The sequence below is a fragment of the Oncorhynchus mykiss genome, chromosome 15, assembly GCF_057628025.1.
Source record: "Oncorhynchus mykiss isolate SJ-2025 chromosome 15, ASM5762802v1, whole genome shotgun sequence".
Taxonomy (NCBI): Eukaryota; Metazoa; Chordata; class Actinopteri; order Salmoniformes; family Salmonidae; genus Oncorhynchus; species Oncorhynchus mykiss.
Genome location: NC_143036.1, coordinates 74,800,790 through 74,822,500, shown reverse-complemented (window position 1 = coordinate 74,822,500; position 21,711 = coordinate 74,800,790). Strand labels below are relative to the sequence as shown.

General features: G+C 40.5%; 2 protein-coding genes across 5 annotated transcripts in view; one reads left to right on the top strand and one right to left on the bottom strand.

The window, feature by feature from the left end:
• Positions 1–21,711, bottom strand: part of LOC110517131 (ELKS/Rab6-interacting/CAST family member 1) — a 538,428-nt gene that overhangs the window by 420,581 nt on the left and 96,136 nt on the right. For all 4 annotated transcript variants that reach the window (XM_090201213.1, XM_090201214.1, XM_090201216.1 and 1 more), the window contains exons 4-6: positions 7,874–8,038; positions 223–349; positions 1–88 (exon numbers count right to left, since the gene is read on the bottom strand). The exon at positions 1–88 is cut by the window's left edge and continues 40 nt beyond it. In XM_090201213.1, coding sequence (XP_090057339.1) covers positions 1–88; positions 223–349; positions 7,874–8,038 — 380 coding nt within the window. The remainder of the gene's footprint in view (positions 89–222; positions 350–7,873; positions 8,039–21,711) is intronic.
• LOC118938934 (beta-1,3-galactosyl-O-glycosyl-glycoprotein beta-1,6-N-acetylglucosaminyltransferase 3-like) lies at positions 16,485–17,910 on the top strand. The gene has a single exon (XM_036945594.2). The coding sequence runs from the start codon at positions 16,496–16,498 to the stop codon at positions 17,822–17,824; it is 1,329 nt and encodes a 442-aa protein (XP_036801489.2). The 5' UTR covers positions 16,485–16,495; the 3' UTR covers positions 17,825–17,910.

Here is a 21,711-nt window from a genome sequence, read left to right as displayed (position 1 = left end):
AGACTGTCTAGGTGGTGGATGTGCATCTCAGCCTCAGCCAGTCTCCTGGTCCTCTCATGGTCTTCCTCTGAGGCCTTGGCTGACAGACCTGGAATACACACCATAGTGATTATTTTAAGAGTGTGTGTGTGTGTGTGTGTGTGTGTGTGTGTGTGTGTGTGTGTGTGTGTGTGTGTGTGTGTGTGTGTGTGTGTGTGTGTGTGTGTGTGAACCCCTCCATACCTTTGCTCTGCAGCATCTCCAGTAGTTTCTTGATGGACTGGTCTCTGGCCCCCAGGGTCTGTTTCTGACTGTCGATCCTCAACTCCATCTCCTCCAGCGTCTTCCTCAGGAGGAACAACTCTTTGGCCTGGAGGTTACATTCAATACAATTCAACCAAACAATATTCATCTCTTAGGCCTAGAGGTTACATTCAATACAATTCAACGGAATGGTATTTTCCTTGGCCAAGAGGTTAGATTAAACTAAATACAACTGCATTAATATCTTTGGCCTAGAGGAAAGTGTCACACCCTGATCTGTTTCACCTGTCTTTGTGATCGTCTCTACCCCCCTCCAGGTGTCGCCCATCTTCCCCATTATCCCCAGTGTATTTATACCTGTGCTCTCTGTTTGTCTGTTGCCAGTTTGTTTTGTTTGTCAGGTCTACCAGTGTTTTCCCCTTGCTCCTATCTTTTTCTAGTTCCTAACTATTCCTACACATTGGGGCCGTGCATTTTCTAGTACCTGTTTTCTAGTTTCCCCAGTTTTTACCATTGTGTCTACCCTGACCCTGAGCCTGCCTGCTGTTCTGTACCTTATGGACTCTGATCTGGATTACTGACCGCTGATCTGTAATAAACTTTTGTTATTTTAAGAGTGTCTGCATCTGGGTCTTCTCCTGAAACGTAATACTAAAATTCAATTCAATTCAATTTAATGGGAGAACACAACACACCTCCTTTCAGTAAATGTCAACTCCTGAATCCAAGCTACTCCTCAGCATGTTTGTGTTATTTCTAAATGAACTTAGTTAGCCTAGAGATCAGATTCAATCAAACGTTATTTATATACAATAATTCACTTTCGATTCAATTAACTTTATTGATACCCGTAGGGGAAACATGACGTGATAGTGATATTTCTAAATGAGGTTAGTTAGTTCTATATACTTGTTGTCCTGTTTTATGTCCATTAGCATTACATTCCTCAAGTTATTCAGAGGAGTGTGCCTTCTGACAAATGAAATAGTGTATTATTATTATGCCTTCTGACAAATGAAATGGAATAGTGTATTATTATTATTATGCCTTCTGACAAATGGAATAGTGTAATATTATTATTATGCCTTCTGACAAATGGAATAGTGTATTATTATTATGCCTTCTGACAAATGGAATAGTGTAATATTATTATTATGCCTTCTGACAAATGGAATAGTGTATTATTATTATTATGCCTTCTGACAAATGGAATAGTGTATTATTATTATGCCTTCTGACAAATGGAATAGTGTAATATTATTATTATGCCTTCTGACAAATGGAATAGTGTATTATTATTATTATGCCTTCTGACAAATGGAATAGTGTAATATTATTATTATGCCTTCTGACAAATGGAATAGTGTATTATTATTATTATGCCTTCTGACAAATGGAATAGTGTAATATTATTATTATGCCTTCTGACAAATGGAATAGTGTATTATTATTATGCCTTCTGACAAATGGAATAGTGTAATATTATTATGCCTTCTGACAAATGGAATAGTGTATTATTATTATGCCTTCTGACAAATGGAATGGAATAGTGTATTATTATTATGCCTTCTGACAAATGGAATAGTGTATTATTATTATGCCTTCTGACAAATGGAATAGTGTATTATTATTATGCCTTCTGACAAATGGAATACTGTATTATTATTATGCCTTCTGACAAATGGAATAGTGTATTATTATTATGCCTTCTGACAAATGGAATAGTGTATTATTATTATGCCTTCTGACAAATGGAATGGAATAGTGTATTATTATTATGCCTTCTGACAAATGAAATGGAATAGTGTATTATTATTATTATGCCTTCTGACAAATGGAATGGAATAGTGTAATATTATTATGCCTTCTGACAAATGGAATAGTGTATTATTATTATGCCTTCTGACAAATGGAATGGAATAGTGTAATATTATTATGCCTTCTGACAAATGGAATAGTGTATTATTATTATGCCTTCTGACAAATGGAATGGAATAGTGTAATATTATTATGCCTTCTGACAAATGGAATAGTGTATTATTATTATGCCTTCTGACAAATGGAATGGAATAGTGTATTATTATTATGCCTTCTGACAAATGGAATAGTGTATTATTATTATTATGCCTTCTGACAAATGGAATGGAATAGTGTATTATTATTATGCCTTCTGACAAATGGAATAGTGTATTATTATTATGCCTTCTGACAAATGGAATAGTGTATTATTATTATGCCTTCTGACAAATGGAATGAAATAGTGTATTATTATTATGCCTTCTGACAAATGGAATGGAATAGTGTATTATTATTATGCCTTCTGACAAATGGAATAGTGTATTATTATTATGCCTTCTGACAAATGGAATGAAATAGTGTATTATTATTATGCCTTCTGACAAATGGAATGGAATAGTGTAATATTATTATGCCTTCTGACAAATGGAATGGAATAGTGTATTATTATTATGCCTTCTGACAAATGGAATAGTGTATTATTATTATGCCTTCTGACAAATGGAATGAAATAGTGTATTATTATTATGCCTTCTGACAAATGAAATGAAATAGTGTATTATTATTATGCCTTCTGACAAATGGAATGGAATAGTGTATTATTATTGTGCCTTCTGACAAATGGAATAGTGTATTATTATTATGCCTTCTGACAAATGAAATGAAATAGTGTATTATTATTATGCCTTCTGACAAATGGAATGGAATAGTGTATTATTATTGTGCCTTCTGACAAATGGAATGGAATAGTGTAATATTATTATGCCTTCTGACAAATGGAATGGAATAGTGTATTATTATTATGCCTTCTGACAAATGGAATAGTGTATTATTATTATTATGCCTTCTGACAAATGGAATAGTGTATTATTATTATTGTGCCTTCTGACAAATGAAATGGAATAGTGTAATATTATTATTGTGCCTTCTGACAAATGGAATAGTGTATTATTATTATTATGCCTTCTGACAAATGGAATGGAATAGTGTATTATTATTATGCCTTCTGACAAATGGAATAGTGTAATATTATTATTGTGCCTTCTGACAAATGGAATAGTGTATTATTATTATTATGCCTTCTGACAAATGGAATAGTGTATTATTATTATGCCTTCTGACAAATGGAATAGTGTAATATTATTATGCCTTCTGACAAATGGAATAGTGTATTATTATTATGCCTTCTGACAAATGGAATGGAATAGTGTAATATTATTATGCCTTCTGACAAATGGAATAGTGTATTATTATTATGCCTTCTGACAAATGGAATGGAATAGTGTAATATTATTATGCCTTCTGACAAATGGAATAGTGTATTATTATTATGCCTTCTGACAAATGGAATGGAATAGTGTATTATTATTATGCCTTCTGACAAATGGAATAGTGTATTATTATTATTATGCCTTCTGACAAATGGAATGGAATAGTGTATTATTATTATGCCTTCTGACAAATGGAATAGTGTATTATTATTATGCCTTCTGACAAATGGAATAGTGTATTATTATTATGCCTTCTGACAAATGGAATGAAATAGTGTATTATTATTATGCCTTCTGACAAATGGAATGGAATAGTGTATTATTATTATGCCTTCTGACAAATGGAATAGTGTATTATTATTATGCCTTCTGACAAATGGAATGAAATAGTGTATTATTATTATGCCTTCTGACAAATGGAATGAAATAGTGTATTATTATTATGCCTTCTGACAAATGGAATGGAATAGTGTAATATTATTATGCCTTCTGACAAATGGAATGGAATAGTGTATTATTATTATGCCTTCTGACAAATGGAATAGTGTATTATTATTATGCCTTCTGACAAATGGAATGAAATAGTGTATTATTATTATGCCTTCTGACAAATGAAATGAAATAGTGTATTATTATTATGCCTTCTGACAAATGGAATGGAATAGTGTATTATTATTGTGCCTTCTGACAAATGGAATAGTGTATTATTATTATGCCTTCTGACAAATGAAATGAAATAGTGTATTATTATTATGCCTTCTGACAAATGGAATGGAATAGTGTATTATTATTGTGCCTTCTGACAAATGGAATGGAATAGTGTAATATTATTATGCCTTCTGACAAATGGAATGGAATAGTGTATTATTATTATGCCTTCTGACAAATGGAATAGTGTATTATTATTATTATGCCTTCTGACAAATGGAATAGTGTATTATTATTATTGTGCCTTCTGACAAATGAAATGGAATAGTGTAATATTATTATTGTGCCTTCTGACAAATGGAATAGTGTATTATTATTATTATGCCTTCTGACAAATGGAATGGAATAGTGTATTATTATTATGCCTTCTGACAAATGGAATAGTGTAATATTATTATTGTGCCTTCTGACAAATGGAATAGTGTATTATTATTATTATGCCTTCTGACAAATGGAATAGTGTATTATTATTATGCCTTCTGACAAATGGAATAGTGTAATATTATTATTATGCCTTCTGACAAATGGAATAGTGTATTATTATTATGCCTTCTGACAAATGGAATAGTGTATTATTATTATGCCTTCTGACAAATGGAATAGTGTATTATTATTATGCCTTCTGACAAATGGAATAGTGTATTATTATTATGCCTTCTGACAAATGGAATAGTGTAATATTATTATGCCTTCTGACAAATGGAATAGTGTATTATTATTATGCCTTCTGACAAATGGAATAGTGTATTATTATTATGCCTTCTGACAAATGGAATAGTGTATTATTATTATGCCTTCTGACAAATGGAATAGTGTATTATTATTATGCCTTCTGACAAATGAAATGGTGTATTATTATTATGCCTTCTGACAAATGAAATAGTGTATTATTATTATTATGCCTTCTGACAAATGGAATAGTGTATTATTATTATGCCTTCTGACAAATGGAATAGTGTATTATTATTATGCCTTCTGACAAATGAAATGGTGTATTATTATTATGCCTTCTGACAAATGAAATAGTGTATTATTATTATTATGCCTTCTGACAAATGGAATAGTGTATTATTATTATGCCTTCTGACAAATGGAATGGAATAGTGTAATATTATTATGCCTTCTGACAAATGGAATGGAATAGTGTAATATTATTATGCCTTCTGACAAATGGAATGGAATAGTGTATTATTATTATGCCTTCTGACAAATGGAATGGAATAGTGTATTATTATTATTATGCCTTCTGACAAATGGAATAGTGTAATATTATTATTGTGCCTTCTGACAAATGGAATAGTGTATTATTATTATTATGCCTTCTGACAAATGGAATAGTGTATTATTATTATGCCTTCTGACAAATGGAATAGTGTAATATTATTATTATGCCTTCTGACAAATGGAATAGTGTATTATTATTATGCCTTCTGACAAATGGAATAGTGTATTATTATTATGCCTTCTGACAAATGGAATAGTGTATTATTATTATGCCTTCTGACAAATGGAATAGTGTATTATTATTATGCCTTCTGACAAATGGAATAGTGTAATATTATTATGCCTTCTGACAAATGGAATAGTGTATTATTATTATGCCTTCTGACAAATGGAATAGTGTATTATTATTATGCCTTCTGACAAATGGAATAGTGTATTATTATTATGCCTTCTGACAAATGGAATAGTGTATTATTATTATGCCTTCTGACAAATGAAATGGTGTATTATTATTATGCCTTCTGACAAATGAAATAGTGTATTATTATTATTATGCCTTCTGACAAATGGAATAGTGTATTATTATTATGCCTTCTGACAAATGGAATGGAATAGTGTATTATTATTATGCCTTCTGACAAATGGAATAGTGTATTATTATTATGCCTTCTGACAAATGGAATGGAATAGTGTATTATTATTATGCCTTCTGACAAATGGAATGGAATAGTGTATTATTATTATTCCTTCTGACAAATGAAATGGAATAGTGTAATATTATTATGCCTTCTGACAAATGGAATGGAATAGTGTATTATTATTATGCCTTCTGACAAATGGAATGGAATAGTGTATTATTATTATTATGCCTTCTGACAAATGGAATAGTGTATTATTATTATGCCTTCTGACAAATGGAATGGAATAGTGTATTATTATTATGCCTTCTGACAAATGAAATGGAATAGTGTAATATTATTATGCCTTCTGACAAATGGAATGGAATAGTGTATTATTATTATTATGCCTTCTGACAAATGGAATAGTGTAATATTATTATGCCTTCTGACAAATGGAATGGAATAGTGTAATATTATTATGCCTTCTGACAAATGGAATGGAATAGTGTATTATTATTATGCCTTCTGACAAATGGAATAGTGTATTATTATTATGCCTTCTGACAAATGGAATAGTGTAATATTATTATGCCTTCTGACAAATGGAATGGAATAGTGTATTATTATTATTATGCCTTCTGACAAATGGAATAGTGTATTATTATTATTATGCCTTCTGACAAATGGAATAGTGTAATATTATTATGCCTTCTGACAAATGGAATGGAATAGTGTATTATTATTATTATGCCTTCTGACAAATGGAATAGTGTATTATTATTATGCCTTCTGACAAATGGAATGGAATAGTGTATTATTATTATTATGCCTTCTGACAAATGGAATGGAATAGTGTAATATTATTATGCCTTCTGACAAATGGAATGGAATAGTGTATTATTATTATTATGCCTTCTGACAAATGGAATGGAATAGTGTAATATTATTATGCCTTCTGACAAATGGAATGGAATAGTGTATTATTATTATGCCTTCTGACAAATGGAATAGTGTATTATTATTATGCCTTCTGACAAATGGAATGGAATAGTGTATTATTATTATTATGCCTTCTGACAAATGGAATAGTGTATTATTATTATGCCTTCTGACAAATGGAATGGAATAGTGTATTATTATTATTATGCCTTCTGACAAATGGAATAGTGTATTATTATTATGCCTTCTGACAAATGGAATGGAATAGTGTATTATTATTATGCCTTCTGACAAATGGAATGGAATAGTGTATTATTATTATGCCTTCTGACAAATGGAATAGTGTATTATTATTATGCCTTCTGACAAATGGAATGGAATAGTGTATTATTATTATGCCTTCTGACAAATGGAATGGAATAGTGTATTATTATTATGCCTTCTGACAAATGAAATAGTGTATTATTATTATGCCTTCTGACAAATGGAATAGTGTATTATTATTATTATGCCTTCTGACAAATGGAATAGTGTATTATTATTATGCCTTCTGACAAATGAAATAGTGTGAACAACATGATGTTGTATAAAGTACAGAATCCTAAATACGACTCTGATGAACTGACATGTAAATGTTCACTGTGTGTTTTCTATCTGTTTTTAACCTTTCACTGTAAACCAGAGGGCCAAAGACACATTTCCATTCTGTGTAAACTTAAATGGACAAACTCGTTTTTTTAAATTAAAAGACCTGGGCCCTTATCCAGAAAGTATCTCTGAATAGGAGTGCTAATTAGATTATATATGAACAGATCCTAGATCAGGACTCAGCTTTCTGAAACTAGACCTCACCTGTCTCTGGTGTTCAGCTTGGAGCCTGTGGAAGTTCTCCTCAGTGGGTTCGAATGACAGAGGTTCTCCAGGTCTCCCTCCACTACAGTCCTGCTGGAACAACTGATTCAGATCTCTCTGAGTCCTCAGCTCATCCTGCAGGGCCTGCACCGTCATCTGGAGGTGCTGAGGAGAGAGAGGGGGGGGGGGGAGGGGGGGTAGAGAGGGGAGAGGAGAGAGAGAGGGGGGAGAGGGTGGGGAGAGAGGAGAGAGAGGAAAGAGAGCAGAGAGAGAGGGGGGAGAGAGCGGGAAGAGAGATGTTCATACCATCATACCGTTTCTGTACCATACCACGGTTTACGTTATTAGAGCAATTATACACAAGGGGCGCTTGATCCAGGAGGGGGTTGAATATCTCTGCTGTAACCAAGAAGTTTGATCTTGACATTTAGCCACTTAGCAAATCAAATGCATGGCTGGAGCCCTGATCTGCATATCATTTATTTAACACATAGTTATACTCAACTTATAAGCAGTGGTGTAGCACGCACATACCGTCAGTATTTCGAAATACCCCGGTATATGGTATACTAGTGGGCAGCTCTTCCTGCCTTTGATATCAGTTACAGTTTGTAGTTCTTCCTGCCTCATTTCCAGTTTGTAGTTCTTCCTGCCTCAGTTACAGTTTGTAGTTCTTCCTGCCTCAGTTACAGTTTGTAGTTCTTCCTGCCTCAGTTACAGTTTGTAGTTTTTCCTGCCTCAGTTACAGTTTGTAGTTCTTCCTGCCTTTGATATCAGTTACAGTTTGTAGTTCTTCCTGTCTCAGTTACAGTTTGTAGTTCTTCCTGCCTCAGTTACAGTTTGTAGTTCTTCCTGTCTCAGTTACAGTTTGTAGTTCTTCCTGACTCAGTTACAGTTTGTAGTTCTTCCTGTCTCAGTTACAGTTTGTAGTTCTTCCTGTCTCAGTTACAGTTTGTAGTTCTTCCTGCCTCAGTTACAGTTTGTAGTTCTTCCTGCCTCAGTTAGAGCTTGTAGTTCTTCCTGCCTCAGTTACAGCTTGTAATTTCGGCCTACTGCCTTCTCTCACTGCTTTCTTTCCCTCTCTCTCTCCATCCCTCAACCCTTTCTATTAGCATAGACGTGACATCAGACAACAGGAGACATGGTGTCAAGAACAAGATGAAACCAGCCCGAAACGAGACGAAACGAGCCACCTACAGTACGATTCCCCACACGGCAGCTTCTTGTCAATTTTACTAGCTATCTGGCCGAACAGAATCACAACACACGGACTTCTGCCCCATGGAGAGCCACAGTCATGGCGTCTTTTTGTAGGCACTAACTCCGCCGTGGCTCGTTGGACAAAGGCTATGGGGAAACGAATGGTGTTTTTGGGGGGGGGGGGGGGGTTTGGGATAAACGCCTAAACTAAGGTCTTTGGTTCACAGGCTTAGATCTTTTGTTCTACGAGATAATCTCCAAGAGATCATGTCACAAGCTTCATAATTCATAAAGGTCGTGTTAACTGACTGCTATTATCTCATAGAACAAACCGTATAAGATCTCCTCAGCCTTTGTTAAACTCAGACCTTATTTTCAGCATTTATTCCTAAATTCCATTCTTTCCCCATTTATTTTCCACATAGGAAGGGCTGAACGAACCAGCGGGCCCTCATTGGGGCGGGGGGGTAGCCTAGTGGTAAGAGCGTTGGACCAGGGGGACCTCATTGGGGCGGCAGGGTAGCCTAGTGGTAAGAGCGTTGGACCAGCGGGGCCTCATTGGGGCAGCAGGGTAGCCTAGTGGTAAGAGCGTTGGACCAGCGGGGCCTCATTGGGGCGGCAGGGTAGCCTAGTGGTAAGAGCGTTGGACCAGCGGGGCCTCATTGGGGCGGCAGGGTAGCCTAGTGGTAAGAGCGTTGGACCAGGGGGGCCTCATTGGGGCGGGGAGGTAGCCTAGTGGTAAGAGCGTTGGACCAGCGGGGCCTCATTGGGGCGGCAGGGTAGCCTAGTGGTAAGAGCGTTGGACCAGCGGGGCCTCATTGGGGCAGCAGGGTAGCCTAGTGGTAAGAGCGTTGGACCAGCGGGGCCTCATTGGGGCGGCAGGGTAGCCTAGTGGTAAGAGCGTTGGACGAGCGGGGCCTCATTGGGTCGGCAGGGTAGCCTAGTGGTAAGAGCGTTGGACCAGCGGGGCCTCATTGGGTCGGCAGGGTAGCCTAGTGGGAAGAGCGTTGGACCAGGAATACAAGCTGGCGATCTCGTGTTTTTATAACGTTGTCAACTAACCCGTCTTTAGGCCAGAAAATGTGACACGTCACCTCCTATGCAAATGTGGGGTTCTGAAACCTTGACACTTCAAGTCCGCTCCGCTGAGAGGGTGGAAACGGAGAGAGACTTCGTGCCATTATAATGCATGGGATCCTACGGAGTTCACAGAGGGCTTTGTGCCATTATAATGCATGGGATCCTACGGTGTCCACAGAGGGCTTTGTGCCATTATAAGGCATGGGATCCTACGGAGTTCACAGAGGGCTTTGTACCATTATAATGCATGGGATCCTACGGAGTTCACAGAGGGCTTTGTGCCATTATAATGCATGGGATCCTACAGAGTTCACAGAGGGCGTTGTGCCATTATAATGCATGGGATCCTACGGAGTTCACAGAGGGCTTTGTGCCATTATAATGCATGGGATCCTACAGAGTTCACAGAGGGCTTTGTGCCATTATAATGCATGGGATCCTACGGAGTTCACAGAGGGCTTTGGACACCAAAATGTTACTCGGAGCCTGTCCAGAACAGTCACCCATCTAAGAGGACATTGTATGTTGTATTCAGATCCATAGATCTATTTTTACTCAACCTTGTGTGCCTGTCTGTCTGCCTGTTTGTAGAGGAGTACATGAGCATACAGGTGAGATTATAACATTTTAAAGGATTTTAATATTAACTACCTATTTGATGTCAATGGAGGTTCAACACTGGTGTTCAAAGAAAATTGTAAATAAAATAGGAAATCATTTTCCTGCCATTCCATGAGTCCTTCATACATCCACGCTATCAAACGGAATGTCTAGAATTATAACAACATTCTAAGTTCTAAAAGTTGACCTAAACTCTCTAAAAAACATGGCTCTGGACGGGTGGAAACAGATGACATGTACAAGGACTCAATTATTTCAATATTCAAATAATGTAGCTATCTGACATCAATGGAGCGCCATAACACAGATGTTCAACATCAATCATTAACACATTTGATAAAAATTCATCTCAGCCTCAACTCTGCCTTTCAGACCTGGCTGTGTTTGCTGTACGAGTTGGAAAATGAGTCCAGGATGTTTGTCATGGATATTAACCTGCAACCAGGACGTGATAAAACACCATGTTTAACCCCTGTACACCTGTATAAACCCTGTTCCTCTGCACCACACCAGGACGTGATAAAACACCATGTTTAACCCCTGTACACCTGTATAAACCCTGTTCCTCTGCACCACACCAGGACGTGATAAAACACCATGTTTAACCCCTGTACACCTGTATAAACCCTGTTCCTCTGCACCACACCAGGACGTGATAAAACACCATGTTTAACCCCTGTACACCTGTATAAACCCTGTTCCTCTGCACCACACCAGGACGTGATAAAACACCATGTTTAACCCCTGTACACCTGTATAAACCCTGTTCCTCTGCACCACACCAGGACGTGATAAAACACCATGTTTAACCCCTGTACACCTGTATAAACCCTGTTCCTCTGCACCACACCAGGACGTGATAAAACACCATGTTTAACCCCTGTACACCTGTATAAACCCTGTTCCTCTGCACCACACCAGGACGTGATAAAACACCATGTTTAACCCCTGTACACCTGTATAAACCCTGTTCCTCTGCACCACACCAGGACGTGATAAAACACCATGTTTAACCCCTGTACACCTGTATAAACCCTGTTCCTCTGCACCACACCAGGACGTGATAAAACACCATGTTTAACCCCTGTACACCTGTATAAACCCTGTTCCTCTGCACCACACCAGGACGTGATAAAACACCATGTTTAACCCCTGTACACCTGTATAAACCCTGTTCCTCTGCACCACACCAGGACGTGATAAAACACCATGTTTAACCCCTGTACACCTGTATAAACCCTGTTCCTCTGCACCACACCAGGACGTGATAAAACACCATGTTTAACCCCTGTACACCTGTACAAACCCTGTTCCTCTGCACCACACCAGGACGTGATAAAACACCATGTTTAACCCCTGTACACCTGTATAAACCCTGTTCCTCTGCACCACACCAGGACGTGATAAAACACCATGTTTAACCCCTGTACACCTGTATAAACCCTGTTCCTCTGCACCACACCAGGACGTGATAAAACACCATGTTTAACCCCTGTACACCTGTATAAACCCTGTTCCTCTGCACCACACCAGGACGTGATAAAACACCATGTTTAACCCCTGTACACCTGTACAAACCCTGTTCCTCTGCACCACACCAGGACGTGATAAAACACCATGTTTAACCCCTGTACACCTGTATAAACCCTGTTCCTCTGCACCACACCAGGACGTGATAAAACACCATGTTTAACCCCTGTACACCTGTATAAACCCTGTTCCTCTGCACCACACCAGGACGTGATAAAACACCATGTTTAACCCCTGTACACCTGTATAAACCCTGTTCCTCTGCACCACACCAGGACGTGATAAAACACCATGTTTAACCCCTGTACACCTGTATAAACCCTGTTCCTCTGCACCACACCAGGACGTGATAAAACACCATGTTTAACCCCTGTACACCTGTATAAACCCTGTTCCTCTGCACCACACCAGGACGTGATAAAACACCATGTTTAACCCCTGTACACCTGTATAAACCCTGTTCCTCTGCACCACACCAGGACGTGATAAAACACCATGTTTAACCCCTGTACACCTGTATAAACCCTGTTCCTCTGCACCACACCAGGACGTGATAAAACATCATGTTTAACCCCTGTACACCTGTATAAACCCTGTTCCTCTGCACCACACCAGGACGTGATAAAACACCATGTTTAACCCCTGTACACCTGTATAAACCCTGTTCCTCTGCACCACACCAGGACGTGATAAAACACCATGTTTAACCCCTGTACACCTGTACAAACCCTGTTCCTCTGCACCACACCAGGACGTGATAAAACACCATGTTTAACCCCTGTACACCTGTATAAACCCTGTTCCTCTGCACCACACCAGGACGTGATAAAACACCTTGTTTAACCCCTGTACACCTGTATAAACCCTGTTCCTCTGCACCACACCAGGACGTGATAAAACACCATGTTTAACCCCTGTACACCTGTACAAACCCTGTTCCTCTGCACCACACCAGGACGTGATAAAACACCATGTTTAACCCCTGTACACCTGTACAAACCCTGTTCCTCTGCACCACACCAGGACGTGATAAAACACCTTGTTTAACCCCTGTACACCTGTATAAACCCTGTTCCTCTGCACCACACCAGGACGTGATAAAACACCATGTTTAACCCCTGTACACCTGTATAAACCCTGTTCCTCTGCACCACACCAGGACGTGATAAAACACCATGTTTAACCCCTGACAGCTGTCATCTAACCCTGTTCCTCTGCACCACACCAGGACGTGATAAAACACCATGTTTAACCCCTGTACACCTGTATAAACCCTGTTCCTCTGCACCACACCAGGACGTGATAAAACACCATGTTTAACCCCTGTACACCTGTATAAACCCTGTTCCTCTGCACCACACCAGGACGTGATAAAACACCATGTTTAACCCCTGTACACCTGTATAAACCCTGTTCCTCTGCACCACACCAGGACGTGATATGTGTGGATAAAGGTGACATTGTTAAATGTTGAAGGATTTCATGGAACGGAAGTCAAATGATTTCAATATTTAAATAGTGTGCCTATCTGACTGAATGGTCAAAGCAGCTGTGGGATGTTGTTGTGGTCTGGTAATATGAGGTCTACCATGTTAGTCAATAGGACTGTGACAACGACAGTAGTGTGACATTTTTTTCTTCCATGGTCCTTTAAAAACCTCCTGTATATAAAATATTGTGTGCAAAATGTATGGGCTAGATATTTCAAAATGTATGGGCTAGATATTTCAAAATGTATGGGCTAGATATTTCAAAATGTATGGGCTAGATATTTCAAAATGTATGGGCTAGATATTTCAAAATGTATGGGCTAGATATTTCAAAATGTATGGGCGAGATATTTCAAACTGTATGGGCTAGATATTTCAAAATGTATGGCCGAGATATTTCAAACTGTATGGGCTAGATATTTCAAAATGTATGGGCTAGATATTTCAAAATGTATGGGCTAGATATTTCAAAATGTATGGCCGAGATATTTCAAACTGTATGGGCTAGATATTTCTAAATGTATGGGCTAGATATTTCAAAATGTATGGGCTAGATATTTCAAACTGTATGGGCTAGATATTTCAAAATGTATGGGCTAGATATTTCAAAATGTATGGGCTAGATATTTCAAAATGTATGGCCGAGATATTTCAAACTGTATGGGCTAGATATTTCTAAATGTATGGGCGAGATATTTCAAAATGTATGGGCTAGATATTTCAAAATGTATGGGCTAGATATTTCAAACTGTATGGGCTAGATATTTCAAAATGTATGGGCTAGATATTTCAACTGTGTACGGCAAGGTGAACGTCTGACTCAACACGTTTATGAGGCTGCTTTGACCCACGCCTCAAAGCTAAATCAAATCAAATCAAATGTATTTATATAGCCCTTCGTACATCAGCTGATATCTCAAAATGCTGTACAGAAACCTAGTCTGATACCCCAAACACCAAGCAATGCAGGTGTAGAAGCACGGTGGCTAGGAAAAACTCCCTAGAAAGGCCAAAACCTAGGAAGAAACCTAGAGAGGAACCAGGCTATGTGGGGTAGCCAGTCCTCTTCTGGCTATGCCGGGTGGAGATTATAACAGAACATGCCCTAGAGGACAGACAGCTGTTTAACGTGAGAATTTGTTCTTAACTGACTTGCCTAGTTGAATTAAAATAAAATGTGTCACAATGCTGACCAGGAAACAAGCCACCTACAGGGGCAACCATACCAAGGCTGCTACAGAGCTTTACCTCCCTGGTCTGCCACGCCCACTAGTGTTTACAGAAAGGCCACGCCCACTAATGTTTGCAGAAAGGCCACGCCCACTAATGTTTACAGAAAGGCCACGCCCAGTGTTTACAGAAAGGCCACGCCCATAGTGTTTACAGAAAGGCCACGCCCACTAGTGTTTACAGAAAGGCCACGCCCATAGTGTTTACAGAAAGGCCACACCCATAGTGTTTACAGAAAGGCCATGCCCACTAGTGTTTACAGAAAGGCCACGCCCACTAGTGTTTACAGAAAGGTCACGCCCACTAGAGTGTTTACAGAAAGGCCACACCCATAGTGTTTACAGAAAGGCCACGCCCACTAGTGTTTACAGAAAGGCCACACCCATAGTGTTTACAGAAAGGCCACGCCCACTAGTGTTTACAGAAAGGCCACGGCCACTAGAGTGTTTACAGAAAGGCCACGCCCATAGTGTTTACAGAAAGGCCACGCTCATAGTGTTTACAGAAAGGCCACGCTCATAGTGTTTACAGAAAGGCCACGCCCACTAGAGTGTTTACAGAAAGGCCACACTCATAGTGTTTACAGAAAGGCCACGCCCACTAGAGTGTTTACAGAAAGGCCACACCCATAGTGTTTACAGAAAGGCCACGCCCACTAGTGTTTACAGAAAGGCCACGCCCACTAGAGTGTTTACAGAAAGGCCACGCCCATAGTGTTTACAGAATTGCCACACCCATAGTGTTTACAGAAAGGCCACGCCTACTAGAGTGTTTACAGAAAGGCCACGCCCACTAGAGTGTTTACAGAAAGGCCACGCCCATAGAGTGCTTACAGAAAGGCCACGCCCACTAGAGTGTTTACAGAAAGGCCACGCCCATAGAGTGCTTACAGAAAGGCCACGCCCACTAGTGTTTACAGAAAGGCCACACCCACTAGTGTTTGAAGAAAGGCCACACCCACTAGAGTGCTTACAGAAAGGCCACGCCCACTAGTGTTTACAGAAAGGCCACGCTCACTAGAGTGTTTACACCATGCCCACAGACAACGCCCACTAGAGTTAATGATTACACCTCTTCCTTTTAAACAGAGGTGTGTGAGAGGTGTGTGTCATTTATTTGAGCTGTGAGGTGCTGGTGAGACACATCTTTCTGTTGCCCAGCAGTGTGCAACTCCTCCTCCTCAGCTGTGGTGTTGGTAGATACTAATACCACAAAGGCAATACCACATACAGGGTTCTCCCAGGGATCTTTTTTTAACAAAGAGGTGCTACTGAGTACAGCGGGATGGAGGACGTTTCCTGCAATCTAAAGCAAAGAAATACTCCATTTGGGTGTGGTAACAGGCCTTAAATGATTATAAATAATGTTTTTTTTTAAATGACAGTGGCGCAACCAGTCCACAAGGTGGCGTAGTGCAACTCTTACATTCTTTGAGGAGAACCCGGACATAGAGCGATAATACGGACTAGTCATGGCTTCTGTTCGGTTGTCCAGGTCTCAGAGATTCTTCAAGAACTTATCTCTGGTCCTCCTGAGTGGATCCGTCCCTCTGCTCCTGTGGGCCGCTCTCAGACGCCCGCCGGGCTCTGACAGGAGTCCTCTCCCCGTTCTGGACCTCCTGCCCCCGGACTACGCTGCCGACTTGCCGGCCTGCTCAGCCATCATCCAGGGAGACCTGGAGGGTCTGGAGAGGAAGCAGCTCAGCGTCCTGCTGAAGACCATGAAGAAACAGCAGCTGCTGTCAGAGGCCTTCTACCACAACGTGACTCAGGACTGTCAGAGGTACGTCACAGAAAGAGAGTTCATCACCGTTCCTCTCAGTCAGGAGGAGAAGGAGTTCCCCATCGCCTACTCCATGGTCATCCACGACAAGATTGAGATGTTTGAGCGGCTTCTGCGTGCCCTGTACACTCCTCAGAACGTGTACTGCGTCCACATCGACCAGAAGTCCTCGGAGGCCTTCAGGACGGCAGTGAGGGCTATCGTGTCCTGTCTGACTAATGTGTTTGTGGCCAGTAAGTTAGAGAGTGTAGTATACGCCTCCTGGTCCAGAGTGCAGGCCGATCTGAACTGTATGGAGGATCTCCTGAAGTCACCTGTCCAGTGGAGGTACCTGATCAACACCTGTGGAACAGACTTCCCCATTAAGACCAACGCTGAGATGGTTCAGGCCCTCAAGCTGCAGAACGGGAGGAACAGCATGGAGTCAGAGACCACCGACGACTATAAAAACAGCAGATGGCAGTTTCACCACAAAATCACCAGCAACATGGTGGTCAAGACGAACGTTAGGAAGAGCCCTCCTCCAATCAGCACCCCCATGTTTTCTGGCAACGCCTACTTCCTGGTGTCCAGGGCCTTTGTCCGTCACGTGATGAAGTCTCAGGAGGTCCGGGCGCTGTTGGAGTGGGAGAAGGACACCTATAGTCCTGATGAACACCTGTGGGCCACCCTGCAGCGCATGCCCTCTGTGCCAGGATCTAACCCTCCGCACATCAAGTACCATGAATCAGACATGAACGCCATTGCGCGCATTGTGAAGTGGCGTTCCCTGGAAGGAGATGTGAGGAACGGAGCCCCATATCCACCCTGCTCGGGTGTCTACAGGAGGTCCATTTGTGTCTACGGGGCTGGAGATCTCAGGTGGCTCCTACAACATCACCACCTCATCGCTAACAAGTTTGACCCTGAGGTGGATGATGTGGCTATCAGGTGTCTGGAGTCGTACCTGCGCTTCAAAGCCACATACCGTGTTTCACGAAGGACAGTGGAATCTGAGAGGATCTTACAAAAACGATGAAATGTTAAAAGTTGTAAATATGTTAATGTGCATTTATTTGAAATATGTTTTGAAATGTTGTATATTTCTGGTGGTACTGTAAAGAGGGTTGTAAATACAGTAACGTAGGTTATATTTAAAATATACCCTGAGTGTACAAAACATTAGGAACACCTTTCTAATATTGAGTTGCACCACCTTTCGCCCCCAGATCAGCCTCAAACCTCTGGGCATGGACTCTACAAAGTGTCGAAGGCGTTCCACAGGGATGCTGGCCCCATGTTGACTACAATGCTTCCCACAGTTGTGTCAGGTTGGCTGGATGTCCTTTGGGTGGTGGACCATTCTCGATACACACAGCAAACTGTTGAGCGTGGAAAACCCAGCAGCGTTGCAGTTCTTGACACAAACCGGGACCCCGTTCAAAGGCGCTTAAATATGTTGTCTTGCCCATTCACCCTCGGAATGGCACACATACACAATCCAAGTCTCAGTTGTCTCAAGGCTTAACACTCCTTCTTTAACCTGTCTCCTCCCCTTCATCTACACTGATTGAAGTGGATTTAACAGGTAACATCAATAAGGGATCATATCTTTCACCTGGATTCACCTGGTCAGTCTATGTCATGGAAAGAGCAGGTTTTGTCCATTCAGTGTATTCTGATTTTTCTGATTTGCACAGTATATTTCTGATTGTACTGTGTAGTTCTGATTGTACTGTGTAGTTCTGATTGTACTGTGTAGTTCTGATTGTACTGTGTAGTTCTGATTGTACTATGTAGTTCTGATTGTACTATGTAGTTCTGATTGTACTATGTAGTTCTGATTGTACTGTGTAGTTCTGATTGTACTGTGTAGTTCTGATTGTACTATGTAGTTCTGATTGTACTGTGTAGTTCTGATTGTACTGTGTAGTTCTGATTGTACTGTGTAGTTCTGATTGTACTATGTAGTTCTGATTGTACTATGTAGTTCTGATTGTACTATGTAGTTCTGATTGTACTGTGTAGTTCTGATTGTACTGTGTAGTTCTGATTGTACTGTGTAGTTCTGATTGTACTGTGTAGTTCTGATTGTACTATGTAGTTCTGATTGTACTATGTAGTTCTGATTGTACTATGTAGTTCTGATTGTACTATGTAGTTCTGATTGTACTGTGTAGTTCTGATTGTACTATGTAGTTCTGATTGTACTATGTAGTTCTGATTGTACTATGTAGTTCTGATTGTACTGTGTAGTTCTGATTGTACTATGTAGTTCTGATTGTACTGTGTAGTTCTGATTGTACTGTGTAGTTCTGATTGCACTGTGTAGTTCTGATTGTACTATGTAGTTCTGATTGTACTGTGTAGTTCTGATTGTACTGTGTAGTTCTGATTGTACTGTGTAGTTCTGATTGTACTATGTAGTTCTGATTGTACTGTGTAGTTCTGATTGTACTATGTAGTTCTGATTGTACTATGTAGTTCTGATTGTACTGTGTACTGTGATTTGATATATGTTTCAGGTGAAACATAACATTCCCTTAATGTTGTAAGAAGTTCATAGCATATGTGTTTCAGGTGAAACATAATATTCCATTTACAGTGTGTTCACGAAATCTACCTTTTACGTTTTCTTGGAGGTCCTCTGAACATTTCAAGAATGTTTAGAAAATATATATTATATATATAAGCTTTACCTAATATCACCACATCATTGTCCGCATGCAAATTAAATCAGATTGGAATACGTCCCCATGAAGTTTCTCTCCAGATTTAATGACAATTCACATTTGATGACCTCCTTGTAGATGATATAGAGACACATGGCATTCTCATTTCATTCACAGAACATTTCAACAGTATTTAAATGTAACCATACAATCACAATTATATTTTATACACGTCATATGTTGACAATCTGCACATGTTGGGTTTGAAGCTGCAATGTTTGGTTCCCAAACCAGGTTTGTTTTCGTCTGTTCCACGAGGGAAGCCATCTTATTTTTTTTCACTATATAGCCATGGCAGTATGGTCAATCAGGAATTTGATGTGCATTCTCTCAATGTTTTTGGGATGTTATTATCCTGATGTTAGATAAAACCCAAACTAGAACCTAATGGAATCTTAGCTAATGTTCTGGGAATGTTCCTGGTTTGCTGGGAAAAATATTTTATTTTGCATGCTTCGAGAAAAACCACACCGACCACCAACGCAGGCCCAAGAGGATTGTGGGTTCTTGAGTAAATCTTTCAAGCGTGTAAACTCTCGCAAGGCTGCCGGCTCAGATGGCATCCAGAGCCGCGTCCTAAGAGCAGATCTTCTGGCAGGAGTGTTCACGAACATATTCAATCTCTCCCTATCCCAGTCCGCTGGCCCCACATGTTTCAATATGCCCCCCATTGTTCCTGTGCCTAAACAAGCTGACTGAACCAAATGACGATCACCCTGTAGCTTCACCTCTGTCATCATGAAGTGCTTTAAGAGTCAAGGACCATAATCAGCTCCACCTTACCCGACACAACTTGAACAGCGTCCAAAATTATCTCCACGCTGCCCACCTGGACAAGAGGAATACCTATGTGAATACCTATGTGAATACCTGAATACTGCTCATTGACTACAACTCAGCCTTCAACACCATAGTAAACCCTCCAAGCTCGTCACTGAGCTCAGGCCCTGGTTCTGAACTCCTCCATGTGCAACTGGATCCTGGATTTCCTGACGGGACCGACCCTTGGTGGTAGGCAACAACACCTCTGCCACGCGGGGGCGTGGGCTCACCCCCCTCCTGTTCTCCCTGTTCACCCACGACTGGGTAACTAAATCAGTCAATAACTTTCTATGCCAGGTATTGGATGTAAGATTGGAACTGAACGATCAAGGTTTGCTATCGACACGACAGTGGTAGTGATCACCAACAACGACGGCACAGCCTACAGGGTTAGAGGTTAGAGCCCTGGTGGAGAGGTGAAAGGACAATAACCTCTCCCTCAACGTCGACAAAACCAAGGAGCAGATTTTGGACTACAGGAGACAGAAGGAAGAGCACGCCCACATCTCTATCGACAGGGCTGCAGTGGGAAAGGTCAAAACCTTCCAAGTTCCTCAGCGTTGACATCACAGAGGACCTTGACATGGTCTCATCACATTGTGGTGAAGGAGGCACAACAGCGCCTCTTCAACCTCACGGCTAATGAAATTTGCAATGGCCCCTAAGACCCTCACAAACTTCTACAGATGCACCGCTGAGAGCATTCTGTCGGGTTGCATCACCGCCTGGTACGGCAACTGCATCGCCCTCGATCGCCAGCCCAACGGGACACCGGCATCGCCGTAATTACATACCGTATGATTTCTTTACATTTTGTGGGGGAACTCGGGTCTCAAATTACAGTCAGACAAGGTGCCATTTTGAAACTTATTTGTGCATCATTAGTTTTCCTCTTGACATGTTTTCTCTATATGTCACTCACTGACCGTCACTAAATTAGTCCATGTCACTCACTGACCGTCACTAAATCAGTCCATGTCACTCACTGACCGTCACTAAATTAGTCCATGTCACTCACTGACCGTCACTAAATCAGTCCATGTCACTCACTGACCGTCACTAAATTAGTCCATGTCACTCACTGACCGTCACTAAATTAGTCCATGTCACTCACTGACCGTCACTAAATTAGTCCATGTCACTCACTGACCGTCACTAAATTAGTCCATGTCACTCACTGACCGTCACTAAATTAGTCCATGTCACTCACTGACCGTCACTAAATTAGTCCATGTCACTCACTGACCGTCACTAAATTAGTCCATGTCACTCACTGACCGTCACTAAATTAGTCCATGTCACTCACTGACCGTCACTAAATCAGTCCATGTCACTCACTGACCGTCACTAAATTAGTCCATGTCACTCACTG

What these genes read in the sequence shown, in the direction of transcription:
- LOC118938934 (XM_036945594.2), top strand. Translation starts at nt 16,496, where the DNA reads ATGGCTTCTGTTCGGTTGTCCAGGTCTCAGAGATTCTTCAAGAACTTA.